This window comes from Moschus berezovskii, chromosome 6 (genome assembly GCF_049115385.1).
Source record: "Moschus berezovskii isolate FMDL1 chromosome 6, NW_MosBer_1.0, whole genome shotgun sequence".
NCBI lineage: Eukaryota > Metazoa > Chordata > Mammalia > Artiodactyla > Moschidae > Moschus > Moschus berezovskii.
Window position 1 is genome coordinate 96,751,070 of NC_142465.1, and position 18,816 is coordinate 96,769,885.

An 18,816-nucleotide genomic window follows, 5' to 3' on the forward strand; every position below is an offset into this window, starting at 1 on the left:
ATATTAATGTTCTCAAGATCCTTTCTTTTGTCACTTTCCTTACACAGTTGCATGTATCTCTAAGACTTCCATTCCCTGTTAGTGCCAATGACTCCTTAATCCATGTCAGATTTCCCTAAATCTGAGCTGTTTTCTCAATATCAGATGCCCCTTGGCACTCACATACTCAGTATGTTTCTAACTTGACTAATTATTTTCTGCCCTACAGAATGTCACTCACCATCTGGCTGTACAAGGATTGAGTCACTAGCCACTGCAGTCGCTGACCTCCACACCCGAGTTCAGGGAAGGGATAGGAAGGAGGCACTCTGTGCTCTAAAAAAACTGGCAGAACTGACTTTCAGATAGTTAGATATTTTCAGGAAAAATTTTATGAACCCAATTTCTTGCATCTTCCCATATTTAGGTATGTACTGAAGTCTTAAAGTATGCCTGTGCCCCTGCATAGCAGTAGTCTTCCACCAACAAAGGTCCATCTAGTCAAGGCTATGGTTTTTCCCGTGGTCATGTATGGATGTGAGAGTTGGACTGTGAAGAAAGCTGATCGCTGAAGAATTGATGCTTTTGAACTGTGGTGTTGGAGAAGACTCTTGAGAGTCCCTTGGACTGCAAAGATATCCAACCAGTCCATTCTAAAGGAGATCAATCCTGGGTGTTCATTGGAAGGACTGATGCTAAAGCTGAAACTGCAATATTTTGGCCACCTCATGCAACTAGTTGACTCACTGGAAGACTCTGATGCTGGGAAAGGTTGGAGGCAGGAGGAGAAGGGGACGACCGAGAATGAGATGGCTGGATGGCATCACCGACTCTGTGGACATGAGTTTGAGTGTACTCCGGGAGTTGGTGATGGACAGGGAGGCCTGGCGTGCTGTGATTTATGGGGTCGCGGAGAGTCGGACATGACTGAGCGACTGAACTGAACTGAACTGATCCCTTCTATAAAGATCATGTATAAACTAATCTCATTTTAACTCTTCAGAGCAGTTCCTCCAAGCTAGGTGACAGGCTGACTATTGGCTATAGTCCCCAGTGCGTGTGTGCATGCTCAGTCATTCAGTCATGTCTGACCCTTGGTGACTCCATGGACTGTAGCCCACCATGGAATTTTCCAGGCAAGAATAGCGGACTGGGTTGCCATTCACTTCTCCAGGGGCTCTTCCCGACCCAGGGATTGAATCCATGTCTCCTGCTTGGCAAGCAGATTCTTTACCACTGCACCACCTGGGAAGCCCATCCGTCCGTCCCTCCATCCGTTCAGTCGTGTCCGACTCTTTGCAACCCCTTGGACTGTAGCCTACCAGGCTTCTCCGTCCATGGGATTCTCCAGGCAAGAATACTGGAGTGGGTTACCATTTCCTTCTCCAGAGGATCTTCATAGTCCCCCCCAAATACTGTAACTCACAGCTCTCACATTGTGTGTTTGTATTTCAATCATCACACATTTACTTGCCAAGTTCCATTAATTCCACTGTTTTAATACCCTAGGGATTTAATACTTCTTGTTTAGCCCCACTGCTGCTACTTTAGGTTAAACTCTGTCATCTTTCATATGTTCTTCTAACTCATTTCCAACCCTCTTTTAAGCATATGATCACTTAAATACTTCTCCCACCCTCCAGAATAATTTATTTCCTTAATCTCCTGATAGCAAAAAAGACATGCCTACTGTTGATGTTTTGTGAGTAAAGAAAGAATAAATATTATCTTTATTGTGGTTCTTTTTCAAGGAATAGCTACTCTAGCATTTTAGTGTATAAGATCTCATTTATTGTATAGGATTACATTTTCATATGTAGGATTTCTATTTATTTTCCTAATAGTAGTATACTTGCTTTAACAAATATTGATATATTAAAATATGATTTGAAAATATATATTTTCACCCTTAAAAAGTATGATATGTATGTATGTTAGTCACTCAGTCATGTACAATTCTTTGTGGCCCCATGGAATATAGCTCGCCAGGCTCCTCTGGCCATGGAATTCTCCAGTCAAGAATACTGGAGTGGATTGCCATTCCCTTTTCCAAGGGATCTTCCCAATCCAGGGATTGAACCTGGATCTCCCACATTGTAGACAGATGCTTTACCATCTGAGCCATCAGGAATATACATGTTTTCATATCAAGATTTATGATACTGTATTTTCTATTAATTTATAAATTAATATAATGAAGTCCTTATATATATAATTAATATATAATATAATAAAATTATTTATATAATGAAATATATACACTATAATGAAATTTTTATATATATAATGAAACTGTATATAATGAAATTATTTTATCACAATTGTTCAATATTGATGGAGATTTAGTTTTTTTTATTACTATTAGAAATTATTCTATGGTGAATGTAGTACAAAAAATTATGTCTTTTTTGTATAATTATGGTTGTTTCTTTAGGAATATTTGTAGAAGCAGAATTGCTGGAACACATATATGTTTTTGACACATTTCTATAGATATCTGACACATTTTTGACAAAATTCCCTTTAGAGAGTGCTCTGTTTAAATTTCCAGCAGCTTTTTGGATTTTGTTCATTATTCCCACTGAATTTCATCCTAATAAATATTTTAACAACTTGTTAGGCAAAGATGGCATCTCATTGTTTTAACTGCATATTTGTCATTAGTTAAACACTTTAAATACTTTCTTGTTCGCTGAATTGCCAGTCACATTCTTAGGTCATTTTTTTTATCTTGATAATTATTTCTTTAAAAATTTATGCACATTTTATATATTCCAAAGCTGTTATCATTTTGTCATTCAGTACTGATTTCTTTCCTCAGTATATACACTTTAAATACAAATTACTCATTGACTTTCTTTTGCACCATTTCCTTATTCTTGCTGTTAATCCATGTCTCTTTTTGACCTGCAGGTAGTTGGTATATACAAAAACTAATACTGCCCTCACAAAAGGACTTTGTAATAACTAATTACATAGTTTTATGAATTCCTTAGTCAAGGAAGAAGGCAAAGATTATATTTTAAATCATGATGGTATCTCAATGATAAACCAAATTACTTGCACACCTGTGTGCCCAGTAGGTATTGAATTGGAGTACTGTAATTCCTGCACATCTATCCTGTAGACCTCTGCAAAACTGCAAATATTTTCCACCCCATGCTCCAGCATGAAGAACCATTAGTTATTTTCTGGGTCTTATAAGAGCTTTTTTAGTGTTGTATAGTTAAGAGCCAAGGTTATGTAGGTAGCTAATCCTGAGTTTGAGTTCAGGCTTGACCCTATCAACTTCCTAGTTGTGTAACCTTGTTGAAAGCCTCAGATTGCCCATCTGTAAAATGGATCATTATGGTATCTATCTTTTTGATATGCTATGAGACTTAGATGTTTACTCAATTTGAGACAGGGGCATAATTAGCACTTGATAAATGATGACTGCAAGGAGATCCAACCAGTCCATTCTAGAGGAGATCAATCCTGGGTGTTCATTGGAAGGACTGATGCTAAAACTGAAACTCCAGTACTTTGGCCACCTCATGCGACGAGTTGACTCACTGGAAAAGACTCTGATGCTGGGAGGGATTGGGGGCGGGAGGAGAAGGGGACGACAGAGAATGAGATGGCTGGATGGCATCACCGACTCTGTGGACAGGAGTTTGAGTGAACTCCGGGAGTTGGTGATGGACAGGAAGGCCTGGCGTGCTGTGATTCATGGGGTCACGAAGAGTTGGACACGACTGAGCGACTGAACTGAACTGAACTGAATTGATGACTATTATTTTAATATTATCATTGCAGTCAAAATTAGGTACTTCAGATGAATTGTAATACTGTAACTGTTAGAGTTTGAATTATTACTTATTGCATCATTAATTTATTACGTTACCTGTGTTCCCTCTACAGAGAAATAAGAACAGATATCCAAGTCTTTAAGGATGTATTTTTAAGATAAATTACGTAGGAATACATGAAAAAAATTTGAATGAAATACATATTCCTTTAGCTATTAGAAAGAATAGTAATGAATATTCTTCTTATTAAAGTAGTCATATCAGTCCTGATAGGCTATTATTCTTATATAGTAAGCAAATTCCACATATGTACATATCCTTCAATTTCCATTAGATAATAACTAACTAATTAACCTACACTAATACTTGTACTGCAAGGAGATCCAACCAGTCCATTCTAAAGGAGATCAATCCTGGATGTTCATTGGAGGGATTGATGCTAAAGCTGAAACTGCAATACTTTGGCCACCTCATGTGACGAGTTGACTCACTGGAAAAGACTGTGATGCTGGGAAAGGTTGGGGGCGGGAGGAGAAGGGGACGACAGAGAATGAGATGGCTGGATGGCATCACCGACTCTGTGGACAGGAGTTTGAGTGAACTCCAGGAGTTGGTGATGGACAGGGAGGCCTGGCGTGCTGTGATTCATGGGGTCGCGGAGAGTCGGACACGACTGAGCGACTGAACTGAACTGAACTGAATACTTGGCAACTTTCCTATCTTAATAAACCCAGGTGAATGAGTTTTAATAAAATAATATAGAAGCATTTAAAAAATCCATTATGTTTATATTAACAAAAAAAAGAATAAAATGATTTTGTTGTAACGGGGAACAAAGAAAGGAGAATAATCAGTCTTAAAAATCACTCACAGTTAACATTGCACAATAAAGGAAAATCACCCACAAGATATTTTCAAGCATATTCATGGTGGAATAGAAATGACAGTAACAATTGGTGTCTCAAAAGTAATACATTTTTACTTCCATAAGAATTAAAAATGTCATCAATCTTTAGGTACTTATAGAAACACAGTGAGGAAATATAAATACCATGAGAGAAATAACACAATAACAGGAGAGAAATATTAGTATTTCCTTTCTTAAGGTTGTGTTATATTTTCAAATTTGGTCTTTAGGGAACTTTAGGACAATAGTTATTGTGGTACATTAAGAAGAGTTATATTTTTCTCTTTTTCTATCAAATAATTATATGCAGTTGACATACATGAGAATAGAATTTTCTAATTATTTTATTAAGCTCCCTGAGTAAAGAATTGAAGAAAGTATTTTAAAACATAGTCTTTTATGAAAATGTTATAATTGTCATACTCAAACACTCTGTGATTTTGAAATGTATTTAAACAGCATGCTAATATTGTTCTGAGTCAAAAAAATTACTTATTTCAAAAAATTTATTGTTTAAATTGTGATCAGTCCTACTAAGCTTTGTCACAAATAAGTTAACTTGTGTTGCCCAAGATTTTCTTGATTTCAGAACAGAAAGTCTGTCTGGGGAGCAGCCTCAGTCTGAACAGACTGAGATAGTTGGTCACCCTAGTTACAGGTCACTTAAATACACGTTGCCATGTATACACAAAGTACAAAATCAAACCAAGAATAAGACTGTTAGTATGACACAAAATTTTAAATTCACCTTAAATGAGTAAAATTGATTATGGACAGAGTATTTGCACAGTCTGATTAAAAGCAAAGAAAGAAATGCTGCTTAATATAGATTAACAATGATCAAAATGTACCTTAATAAGATACTTACTTTTGTAAAAATTCTTCATGGCCACATATACTTAAAAGATGATCTCTGGGGAATAACTGGTCATTTGTGCAAAAATGTGGAATTTCTGCAATTAGGTCTTTGACAAGATAAGTAGCTAAAAACAAGGTTGAATAATAAAATGTTAATAAGAGTTCATTATATATTGGCTAAGTAAAAGATTTTGAGCACAAATATGATGCATGCATTATGAACTGTTATAACTGTCTAGCTTCATCAAGAGGAATTAAAACGATATACATCACACTTACTGATCTGATTATATTTGGAGATTTTTTAAAGTATTCTTTGCATTTTCTTTGATCACTCTGTCTTCATATAATCTAACAGAGCTAGGTATTTCATTCCTCATTCTGAAACCTTTGGTAATGGTAACTTCTGCATAAAAAAATAAATGTTCTACTGTGGTTATCCTTAGAGATTTTTAGAGATGCCAAAGAGATTACAGAGTGAATCCTAGGTGGCAAGCCAGGAGTCTAACACAAATATGGCAGCTTCCAAAGCTGGTGCTCTTAATAATTCTGAGTCTTCACACCTTATCGTTCTTCCTTTCCTATGTAGAATCACCCCAGATTCTGTCTTGGGCAGCATTATAATAACCTTGAAGGATATGTGCTCTTTTTCTTCACCTTCCCTAAGACTCAAAAGTGTCAGCATATTATAGGGTAAAAACCCTTTGCCGTCTCATATTCACATTTTACAATATCCCCCCATAATGACACACATATACCATTTAATTATGTTTGCCTATGAAATATTTTCTATTTATAGATGATATAGAGGGAATCATTTATTATCATATATGATAACAGTTAGAAATTATAGACAGAGGAACCTGTTGGGCTACAGCCCATGGGACTGCAGAGAGTTGGACACGACTGAGGGACCCAGCACACATAGCCAAAAATGCTTTCAATGTGATCTTGAATGAAAGTAGGTGCAACAGATTGTATTGATGATCCTTATTGAAGATTTGAACAGCAGACTGCAAATCCTCGATTGCACTTACTCAAGTTGAGTTTTGCTTATAATTATATGTTTACATTGATGTGACTTCTTTTACTGCCAAACCGTTGGGAAAGGTTTTTGTCACAACTGGCTAACAAAACGTAGTATAAGTGATATTATTGAACTTGCCATGAAGAAAAAAAGGAAGCATATAATACTGGATTTAAAAGTGTGTATTTTATGGGAGATCAAACTGTTATCAATAAAACGTTTCGAGAAACAAACGGTAGCAATCATCAGGGAATTAGAGATTATAGAAATGCCCCAACATAGGAGAGAGTATCTTATATTTGCTACTGCTTGGTAATATTGACTGAAATATTATGAATTGAAGCTAGAAGAAACTATAGCCACAGGCAAAATCAAGATGGAAAGGCTTTGAAAAGAAAGGGAGAGCATTGCCAATGTAAAATGGCAGGGAAATATCTCCAAAGACTCCAGTTTATTTTAATTAATTTGACTTTCCTATTTCCAAGACTGTACTGCCTATGCTATTTTGTAGTATGTATGAATGCATTATTTCACTACAGTCAATTGTTGTAGTTTACATGAAGGTCTCCATAAACTAGTTTCTAGCTGTTACTCATCTTCCGTGCTTTGCTGTCACATCTTCTACTGCTCACTCATGTTACTCTTTGGATATCTCATTATCACTTCAAATTCAGCATGTCTGTATCTGAAATTACCATTTTTCTCCTTGAAGCCAAATAGTTAAGTGTCTGTAAGTTAAACTTTTCATCCATATTGTAAGCCAACAAGTACCATGGTTTATTTTAAGTAGATTTTATACCTGTATCTTCAGCTTGGCAGCTACTATGATCCTTTTTCCAGTTTCTCAGAGTTGCCAACTTCATACAACCCTTCTCAATATGTGACCATATTGCCTACTATATTGAAAAGGCGAAGACCCATTCGTGATTTTTTAAATTATGCTACTTTGCAGCTTAAATCTAGTTTTTATGCATCCTTCTTGATCCCTTTACATCTCTTTTGATATAAAAGTATCACGGTTTTGCTTAGTGCTAAGTCATGTCCAATTCTTTGTGACCCCATGGACTGCAGCACAGCAGGCTTCCCTGTCCTTCACTATCTCCTGGAGTTTGCTCAGACTCATGTCCATTGAATTGGTGATGCCATCCAACCATCTCATCCTCTGTCATCTCCTTCTTCTACGCTCAATCTTTTCAGCATCAGGGTCTTTTCCAGTGAGCTGGAGTATCACTGCTTTTTATTAAATCTAACTTCTTCACATATGATTCTTCTGTCACTGGTTTCTAGTTCCATCAATTGAAAACCCCTCTCTTATATAAATGTAATATTCCCCACCCTAAAAATGCTTTTGTCTTTTTTAAAAATAATCTTTTTCTATTTAATATTCCAATAAAATCACTCCTCTTCCATTATATTTCCTTAAGGATAGTGTCTTATTTAATTTATACCTTCTCATTACTGCCAAATTTCTTTCAAGAGTACCTAACTTCTGCCAATAGTTCTCAATTACTCTTTAATCTTTGCAAACCGACTTCTACCACTTTACAGGTCACAAATGACTTCCTAATACAGTTCCAACTATGTGTCATTTAAATCTAGCAAGCTTTACTTGTGTCTTTAACACTGGCTTTAGAATAACTTTGGAGTTGGAAAGAAGGACAGGGAATCTTCTTCACTGAAGTGATAGCTGAAGATTGTAGAAGCAGAGACGACCTTGTTCAAAACACCTGCTTCTCCAGAAGGATTCTATTTTCTTACTCTGGGGGATTCTCATGGATGAGAACCTCTCACTGTCTCCTCCTCTTTCTGTCTAGACTTTGTTATTCCTTAAGTTTCTAGTTTCTGTTTTTCTATTGGTCATTCTTGAAATGCTCTTCAGACTTATATTCTTTAGAGTACATCTATATTATTAGTAAAACACTAATATAAAGTAGCAAAGGGATCACAGTTTTGGCATAAAAATTACTTTAAAATGGAAACATTTGAAATCTTATCTGTGATTTTCTTATGGAAACATTTGAAATCTTATCTGTGATTTTCTTATCTGAATAAAGCCAAGTCTCGTAATACAGGCGCTATTAATTTCCTTCTGAAAGAGCTTCCTGCAAATTCCAGGAAGAAGACAGACTGCCCATCCACTGGCATAAAAAGATATATAATTATTGTTTTTCCTAGCTGAAGCTTTAAATACCTCCCCTTGCACACATTTTTACATTATGCTGTTATATAAATGTATACCTCTGAGTTTCAGCAGGTCACTCATTAATGAATAACCCCTGCATGATTGTGTAAAGAAACCTTGTCTTTTGTCCTGTTAATCTGTCTATTGTCAATTATGTCACAGTCCTAATCCCACTTCAAATTTAAATAGGCAGAGGAAAAGTTTTTCTCCTAAGAGTAGCATACACTACTCTGTATATTTTCATAAATGTGTCTTGTCTCCCCCTCTACGTTTTCCTCCTTCTCCTAATCCATCCCTTCCTCCTCCTCCTTCTTATAAACACTCTTAGTATCTTTGAGGCCACAGACATCCTTTTTACCACTGTACATCTCTAAGACTTCACACAATGACCTAGTCACTTTACTGAAACTTCTTGTAAAAGTCAAAAATGGCCTCTGGCTTGCCAAATCCAATATTGGAAATTAAATATTATAAACTGAAAGATCAGGAGTGGTCTCCTTAGTTCATAATTCTTTCTTCTTCTCCAGCCACTACAGTCAACATTACTCAGATATCATTCTGATTGGATCAAGGTGCAACAGCATTGATCTTGGCTGTCCAATCAGAACCCTGCTTTCAGAAATTGGGAAGTGGATCTGAAAGCAGCTCTTTTGCCCCTTTTCTCTTTGCTCATTTCTGTTCCCCTGTGACCTTGAAAGAACCTAATTAACCTGTTGATTCTTTTCTGAGATAAAAGGAAGATGAAGAATTAAGTAGTTAAAGAATGATTAGTTCTCTAGAGCAACACTCCCCCTTAGTGATCCTGCAGACATGTCCCACAGGCAAGATAACATCGGAAGAGAGATAGTCCATCAACCTGCACAGAACAGAGAACAATGCAGAACCCAGCCTTCTACCTCCATGATTCACTAAGATTCTTCCCCCACTTGTTTCCCTTTAAAAACTGTCAAGGCTGAGCACAATCTTTGGAGTGGCCTTGGGGGATGAGTCCATCTTCTCCACAGATTGCCGCCTTTACTGATTAAGTTCAGTTCAGTCGCTCAGTCGTGTCCGACTCTCCGCGACCCCATGAACCACAGCACGCCAGGCCTCCCTGTCCATCACCAACTCCCGGAGTTCACTCAAATTCATGTCCACAGAGTCGGTGATGCCATCCAGCCATCTCATTCTCCGTCGTCCCCTTCTCCTCCCGCCCCCAACCTTTCCCAGCATCAGTCTTTTCCAGTGAGTCAACTCGTCGCATGAGGTGGCCAAAGTATTGCAGCTTCAGCTTTAGCATCAGTCCCTCCAATGAACATCCAGGATTGATCTCCTCTAGAATGGACTGGTTGGATCTCCTTGCAGTCCAAGGGACTCTCAAGACTCTTCTCCAACACCACAGTTCAAAAGCATCGATTCTTCGGCGATCAGCCTTCTTCACAGTCCAACTCTCACATCCATACATGACCACGGGAAAAACCATTGCCTTGACTAGACGGACCTTGGTTGGCAAAGTAATGTCTCTGCTTTTTAATATACTATCAAGGTTGGTCATAACTTTCCTTCCAAGGAGCAAGCGTCTTTTAATTTCATGGCTGCAATCAGCATCTGCAGTGATTTTGGAGCCCAAAAAAATAAAGTCTGACACTGTTTCCACTGTTTTTCCATCTATTTCCCATGAAGTGATGGGACCAGATGCCATGATCTTTGTTTTCTGAATGTTGAGCTTCAAGCCAACCTTTTCACTCTCCTCTTTCACTTTCATCAAGAGGCTTTTGAGTTCCTCTTCACTTTCTGCCATAAGGGTAGTGTCATCTGCATATCTGAGGTTATTGATATTTCTCCCAGCAATCTTGATTCCAGCTTGTGCTTCTTCCAGTCCAGCGTTCCTCATGATGTACTCTGCATATAAGTTAAATAAGCAAGGTGACAATATACAACCTTGACGTACACCTTTTCCTATTTGGAACCAGTCTGTTGTTCCATGTCCAGGTCTAACTGTTGCTTCCTGACCTGCATACAGGTTTCTCAAGAGACAGGTCAGGTGGTCTGGGATTCCCATCTCTTTCAGAATGTTCCACAGTTTATTGTGATCGACACAGTCAAAGGCTTTGGCATAGTCAATGAAGCAGAAATAGATGCTCTTCTGGAACTCTTTTGCTTTCTCCATGATCCAGCGGATGTTGGCAATTTGATCTCTGGTGCCTCTGCCTTTTCTAAAACCTGCTTGAACATCTGGGAGTTCACGGTTTACATACTGCTGAAGCCTGGCTTGGAGAATTTTGAGCATGACTTTACTAGCGTGTGAGATGAGTGCAATTGTGCGGTAGTTTGAGCATTCTTTGGCATTGCCTTTCTTTGGGATTGGAATGAAGACTGACCACTTCCAGTCCTGTGGCCACTGCTGTGTTTTCCAAATCTGCTGGCACATTGAGTGCAGCACTTTCACAGCATCATCTTTCAAGACTTGAAATAGCTCAACTGGAATTCCATCACCTCCACTAGCTTTGTTCGTAGTGATGCTTTCTAAGGCCCACTTGACTTCACATTCCAAGATGTCTGGCTCTAGGTCAGTGATCACGTTATCGTGACTATCTTGCTTGTGAAGATCTTTTTTGTACAGTTCTTCTGTGTATTCCTGCCACCTCTTCTTAATATCTTCTGCTTCTGTTAGGTCCATACGATTTCTTAAATAATTCCTCCTGATTATTGGTTTTTAGCAGTGAGCAGCCATACCTGAGTTTGGTAACAGATCCAACAGATTAAACTTTCTTTAGAGATTGAACTTTCTTAAGGTAGCTTGCCCAATAACATTTAAGTTTGAGCCTGGCTTTCCATGTGTTTCAGAAAAGTAAGGGAAATGAGTCAGCAGAAAGTAAGAGAAACATAAGAAACATTATACAGAGAGGAGATAAGGTGAGAGACATACAGGAATTTTGGACTGCTTGTATATCAGAGTTTTCTTCCCAAATGTTTTCTGAATTCCTACTCCTAAATTCTAAATAAACACCTGTAATCCTTAAAAAAAAATTTTTTTAACTTACATCAGCAGGAGTTGGTTTCTGTTAGTTTCAAACCAGATGATCCTAATACTCCTACATAATATCATTATGTTTGTAGTCATCTGGACTAACTTGGAGCCTTAGCTGCTGCTGCTGCTAAATAGTTTCAGTCATGTCCGACTCTGTGCAACCCCATAGATGGAAGCCCACCAGGCTACCCCATCCCTGGGATTCTCCAGGCAAAAACACTGGAGTGGGTGGATCCTTAACTACAGTAACAAAAAAACCCCCAAAATCTAGTAATCATAATGAAACTACGGTCCATGGGGTTACAAAGAGTCAGACATGACTGAGTGACTAACACTTCTACTTCAATGAAAAAAATTGAAATCAACCTTGAATATTCATTGGAAGGACTAATGCTAAAGCTGAAGCTCCAGTAACTTTGGTCATCTGATGTGAAGATGCTGATGCTGGGAAAGCAGAGACCCTGATGCTGGGAAAGATTGAAGGCAGGAGGAGAAGGGGACAACAGTGGATGAGATGGTTGGATGGCATCATTGATTCAATGGATACGAGTTTGAGCAAACTCCAGGAGATAGTGAAGGACAGGGAAGTCTGATGTGTTGCCATCCATGGGGTCCCAAAGAGTCAGACATGACTTAGCAACTGAACAACAACAATTTGTCAAGGAACAACGGTTGATAGGTAGAAACTTTAGTAGCAACAAAGGTTGTTTGAAGAACAAAATTGTTTTGCAAAAAGGTTGACTGTAACAGTGAAATAAATATTAAACAACGTAAAGAGATTCTAAAACTTTAGGGAAGTAAGAATCATCTGGTGGGTTTGATAAGATAGATACCTGAGATCCATCTGCAGAGACTGATTCAGTAGGTCTGCTAACTATGATGGACTGACAGGACTATTACAGTTCTTACTCTGAAGATACAGGCTGTGTATCAATGTCTATTCCATCTCCCAGTTTATTTACTTTTGAATAAAACAGTTGTTTCTAAAGGATAAGAACAGCCATTTCCACTTACCTGTAGCCTCTCTCTAGAATCTTTTTGAAATTTAGCTTTTATTTTTAATATGCTAAAAACTTGCTATATTTGCTATTTCACAGCAGGAAAATAAGGTGTCCTGGGGTGAGCTATGGAGAGAGTTCTTTGAAACAATAGCTAAACAAACGTTAAAAGATTTCCCATTGTTTTCCTGTTACTTCACTTCAGGGCAAAATACTAGCTGCTTCTCTTAATGACTTCAGACAGTGGGCTCGAGGCTAGGCAGCTCATACAAGCTTTAGGTAGATTTTTATACTTATTTGCAAGATTGCTTACCATATGGGATAAAATGAAATCCTTGTGTTGAGTTATCAGTAAAAATATTTATATTAAACTTAGTATTAGAAAAGAGCTTATATGGAAATGATGTAGTTGTGCTCCAAATCTTCCCAGAATTGGAATCCATGTCAGCGGCATGATATGTTTCTCTTATTCTGAAAAATATTTGTGAAAAAGTACTTAGGACAAAATTTTAAGAAACTTCTTGCAAGGTTTGCAATAGATTTAATATAGCAAAGTAGTCAGCAGCTGATTCGTGGTACAGTGCTGTCAGCTTTGCTAGATTGGTAAAGATTACAGTTAAACCAAAAACAACTGTAAATGTCTGGTCTTTAAGTTTTCGCTGGTACATCTCATTTGAAGAAATTAGGAATATATTGTCCATCAAAAGCAAGAGAGGAACAGTTGCTATTGCTGCCTTCTCTCCCACAAAAGGACAGACACACTATATTTCATTCTTTTTTGTATCACACCAGACACACATACACAATGATATATTCATTTTTGTATCCTACCATCACCCAACACAGTCCATGAACATGAAAGGGGTTCCACAAATGCTTCTAAATGCTTTATTGAATGGAAAACTTTTGCAGTGCACAACTACACAGCCAGCCAAGCAGACTTGGAAAAGGTATTTTGTGACAGCGTAGAGAGAAATTTCATTAGACCTGCCTGATAGCTAATGACTGACAATCCCATGGGGGATAACACCATTTGCCAGATTTCCAAGAGAAAAGATTTTCCTTGCCTGGCAACAATTCAGTCAGTGAGAGACAGTCACAAGTCAGCCAATGAAAAGCCACTATACTGGAAAACTCCCTTTGCCTCTGATGAACTTTTGGAATAGACCCTCCCAACTTCTCCTTTATGAAAGTTTTCCTTTCCTTTGCTTTATTGGGACTTGCCTGTGGTTTTCCATAATTACATGTCCCAAATTGTAATTTTTTGCTTCTCCCAAATAAACCCATTTTGCTGATGAAAAAGGAATACATTGTCATTTATAAAATATGAAAATTCACCCTGAACAGTGACTAGTGCTTCATTCACATTTCCTTTGAAACTTGATCTCTTGCCTTTCTCAAGCCAGAAGTCACTCATTTATTATTTATTCATTTATTGATGGATAAATATTGATGGTTAAATTCTCTTGTTTGTGACAAATTGCTAAGTACAATTCTTGGCAGCTCATTTTCTTTAAAATTTGGATTTTATACAAATATTTGGATTTTACATAAATAATTGAGCCCAGAAGTCATTTGTATGTTCTGCACAATTACTTGCTGTGTCAGAGTCAGAGAATTGCAAAATGGTTTCTCCTTGGAGCCAGGAGCCTTGAGTTTGAACCCTGACTCTCTTATTCAGTAGTTTTATGGTCAGAGGCAAATTATTTGACCAGATTTTGTTTGCACAAATGAGGATATTTATATCTCCTTTAAAGTTTTATGTGAGAAAAGGCATATAAAAGACTTTTGTAGAATGTAAAGCAATATATGCATGTAATGTATCATAATTGTCATTATATATCATTATAACTGAATCCCTGTAGGGCTATATTTTTATGCCCACATGTAGAATATAACATAAAATCTGTAACTAGCTATTTAAAATGCTTTTGATGATGAATATGAAATCTTGGATTATTTTTCCTTTTTTGTTAATTTTGTAGAAAATTAAACTTTCTAGTACTTTTCCTGAATGAAAAATTATGCATTCTGTGTAATATATCAGATATATTACATCCTTGACATTCATCCTAACAATTTATGCAGCATTAAAGTAGTGTAGACTCACTGAAGTAGCTCCATCTCTGTACCCTTAAACTCTACCAAAACATCCCTTCCTTAAGGGACCTCACAAGTGGAAAGGTACATGTTCATCCAATGGGCCTGGCATGCATAATGATCACCTTGTTTTCTGGGTTCCATCCCCGAAGTTTTGACTCAGTAGGTAAGTGGAAGATTCCTAACCCCATCCCCATTTTTTTCTCCCAGCAGTTTCCAAATAAGTCAATACTACTACAGTTCAAGAACCACTACTTAGGATAAACACATAGGCCACTCTTCCTTCTTTTACCCTCCATCAAAGGTTTGGACTCCATTTCTGAATTGAGGAGCTTGATGATCTAGCATTCAACCATATGATAAGATACTACTCAATGCATACATGCATGATTTAACCTTCGACCATTTTGGAGAATTAAATTTAAAATGTAAATTCATGACTCTTTCTTTTCTAAACCTTCACTGAGCATCTACTGTGGGCCCAAAACTTTTTTTATGTACTATTGCTCTGGTGACTCAGACAGTAAAGAATTCGCCTGCAGTGCAGGAGAACTGGGTTCAATCCCTGGGGTGGAAAATTCCCTGGAGAAGGAAATGGCTACCCACTCCAATATTCTGGCCTAGAGAATTCCATGGACAGAGGATCCTGGCAGGCTACAGTCTATGGTGTTGCAAAGAGTTGGATATGACTGAGCAACTTTGACTATTGCTCTCTAATGGCCTTTGCTTGCAGCAGCTTAAAGCACGGTTTTGGTTCCTGGCCAGAGATTGAAGTCAGGCCATGGCAGTGAAAGCGCTGAATCCTAACCACTAGACTCCCAGTGACCAGTGACCAGTGGCCAATGACAAGACTCTGGCCCATCAGATGTGTAGAAATGAATTTTCACATAGTCATGGAAAGTAGTGAAACGTGTACAGTGTTTATTAGGAGGAAAAGAGCACATGTGGATAGGCACATGAATGGGTTCAGAGAGACAGTCATGCCCTCACAGGAATTTGAATCCCTTTCATGGGGTGTCTCTTCTGGGTTTCCTTTGGCCATTCATCTTTCTTTGCCTGGTTGTGAGTCTGTATTTGGTTTATTTCAGGCACATCTCTTAGCCAAAATGGATTCTAGCGAATGTGCTATTGGATATTGACATTACCTATTATGCCCTGGTACCGCCTCTCTTTTTGACCTTCAGGGAGCCTTCCTGCACATGTGTAGTTGGGAAGAGCTCTTTGACATCGAGATTGAGGAATATCTTTTATCTCTTAATTGGGTAAGGCTCAACTCCTCTCCTACTGTTATTTTGGAGTATCTGTCTACAGGGGACAAACTCTGGCTGCATCTGGGGACCCATCTGTTTCCTGTCTTACTATGATATTTTATTGTATCATAAAAATATATTTCTTGAGATATATGGCTTAAAAGTATGTCATATTAGGAAACCAAATTCCATAAATTAGAGAGCCTCTTGAAGCGTATGTAGCAGGAATGTTATTAGTATTTTTAGGTATGGTTATTTAAGTATTAGGAAAAAACACAAATGAAATTGGATATATAAATCCATTCTACTATGGCTTTCCAGAAAGTTTGGAGACTCTCTTAAGAAACTTGTCTTTCAAATTCAATTTTGTCTTTTTCTGAATGAAAGAGCTTTGGCTATTTGGCTATCTAAATATTTTTGGTAGTATTTGGATACCAGCACACAGTAGGTCCTCAAAAAACAGTTGTGGCGTGAACAGTGTGTTTGTGTACAAAATAATTATGCATATAAAAATTTATTTTATGAGTACATGCCAACAAAAATTATTGAATACAAAAAAAGTAAATGTGCAAGCATATCCTTTGTCTTCTTTTTACTACTTTAATATTTATTATTGTTTGGTTGTCTTTTATTAGTACTCATGGTTACTTTGAAAGAAACTATTGATAAAAATTCCATCTGTTTAAAAATATTACCATGAACTACTGACAAACCGTCCCATAAAATATTTTTATGTCACTATTAAGAAGGTTTCATCAAAGAATACATACTAAATTCTCTTGGGGAAAAAAAGTTATAGGAGAGAATAATAAGTGTTTTTTGATGGAGCTATACCAAGTATTACCTTGTGATATTAAGAGAGCTATTTCTTATGCTTCGAGACTAGAAATTATCACATCTTAAATTTTATTAAAGTGTCAAGTTCCTGGCAGTGCTTGTCAGGTTGTTACAGTGGGTAGCTTATTCTTGAAAGAATCAATATTGATATCTTTAAAGATCCTAATTTAGGAATCCAAAGTGCCACTTAAAATTTTGTTCTGTGAACTGGAGCAAGAAATTAATTAAAGATTGAATATGGGTTCATGGATTTGAAATGCTTTTTTTGTTTTGTATGTGTATGCCCTTTGGTTCTTCCAATAGGGTAACGAGGTTTTTTAACTTGACCTTGCTTTTCGGTTTTCTTGCTTGTTCTTCGTTTGAATCACTCTCATGCATGAACTAGTTACTAGGCATTCAGGTAGCTTTTCAAGATAGTGATTAAATAAATGGTTCAAATCTTTAATCCCAAATAATCATTCAGCAGGCAGCAGCTATAGGCCATAAATAAGCTAATGTTTACTTATATGTATATTTATTACACTTAAAACAGCCAAAAAAATATAGAAATCAAGATAATTAAAATGAAAGTGCACTAATTTTTCAAAAATTTCAGAAATCTGAGCAAAAGAAGAAATGACATTATATAAATTTTCATTGATTAATGAGAGACTGGTCTTTAAAAAGGAGGCATCTACATTTATAAGTTCTGTTTTTAGTAAAAAGGGGATCTGTGGTTTCTTGGTAATATCCCCTAGTGATCAAAATTGTTTTTCAGTAGACAAACAAACACCCATGCATTTGTTCAGTATTCTGGCAACCCATTGAGGGTAAGATTGAGTTATTAAGCAGAAGGTATTCTCATTGTTCTAAATAGTATATTCCAGGTAAGAAGGATAAATTCATGCTAGTTTGGGACAGAACCACAGAAGTCAGTCACTTATGTGCCAGTTAAATGAAAAGTTAATTTACTGCAAACCAAGCTATTAGCAAACAGCGTGAGCAAGCCCAAAGCTATAAAACATTCATCTTTAGCAGATTTTCAGGGGAAATTTTTGACTGTAAACAATGAAACAATACCAGAAGTTGATTAATGAACTACTGTGAAATAAATTTATCCATTTAACTATGTTAAAAATTATAGAGCTTTAACATTCTATATGCAAGATTAGTCAGTTCAGTTCAGTTCAGGGATGTTAAAATAGACAAATTCATGCACGTTTGAGAAATGTCCAAGTTGAATGAAATAGCAGTACTCACTTTTTTACTTTGTTGCAAAAGGATGCCAGACTCATGTTACTGCCTTGAGCTATGTCAACCAGTTGAATGGAACAACCTGTCAGCTTAAAATAAAAACTGTTAAAATAGTTTTGTGTGGAGAAAAGGCAAATACAATTCTAAAATTTTTATTTTGTTTTAAAAAGCCATTCTGCTTTTAATTTTATTTTTTAAACTTTACTGAAACAATACAAATGGAAAAATACATAAATCTGAAATATATTTATATTAGAACTGTGAGGAATATGTGCAACTGTGAATATGAATATCCAATCAAAATATACATTTTTATCACTTTAGAAAGTTCCCCCATATCTCCTTCTATCAGTCACAGCATCTATTTGGTAACTGTTAATTCACATTTTTTTCACCATAGATTAAGGGTAGAGGTTCTTGTGTTTCTGTCTTCTTTCATTTAAATCATACATATTTCAAAATTTATTCTGTCATACATTATCAATAGTTTATCTTTTAAATTGCCTATTAGTAGTATTTTTTTTCATTACTATTCCACAGTTTGTTTACCCATTTTCTTTTTGATGGACAGGTATATTGTTTGCCGTTTTGGAGTATTCTAAAGAAAAATATTCATTTTCATATGCAAGTGTTTTCTGGACATG

At 36.8% G+C, this 18,816-nt stretch overlaps 1 protein-coding gene across 3 annotated transcripts in view; it reads right to left on the minus strand.

Annotated features, from left to right (window-relative positions):
- The window catches only part of PIK3C2G (phosphatidylinositol-4-phosphate 3-kinase catalytic subunit type 2 gamma), a 464,511-nt gene that overhangs the window by 415,213 nt on the left and 30,482 nt on the right, over positions 1–18,816 (minus strand). For all 3 annotated transcript variants that reach the window (XM_055394272.2, XM_055394271.2, XM_055394273.2), the window contains 3 exons: positions 18,179–18,261; positions 13,066–13,223; positions 5,546–5,660 (listed from right to left, as the gene is read on the minus strand). In XM_055394272.2, coding sequence (XP_055250247.2) covers positions 5,546–5,660; positions 13,066–13,223; positions 18,179–18,261 — 356 coding nt within the window. The remainder of the gene's footprint in view (positions 1–5,545; positions 5,661–13,065; positions 13,224–18,178; positions 18,262–18,816) is intronic.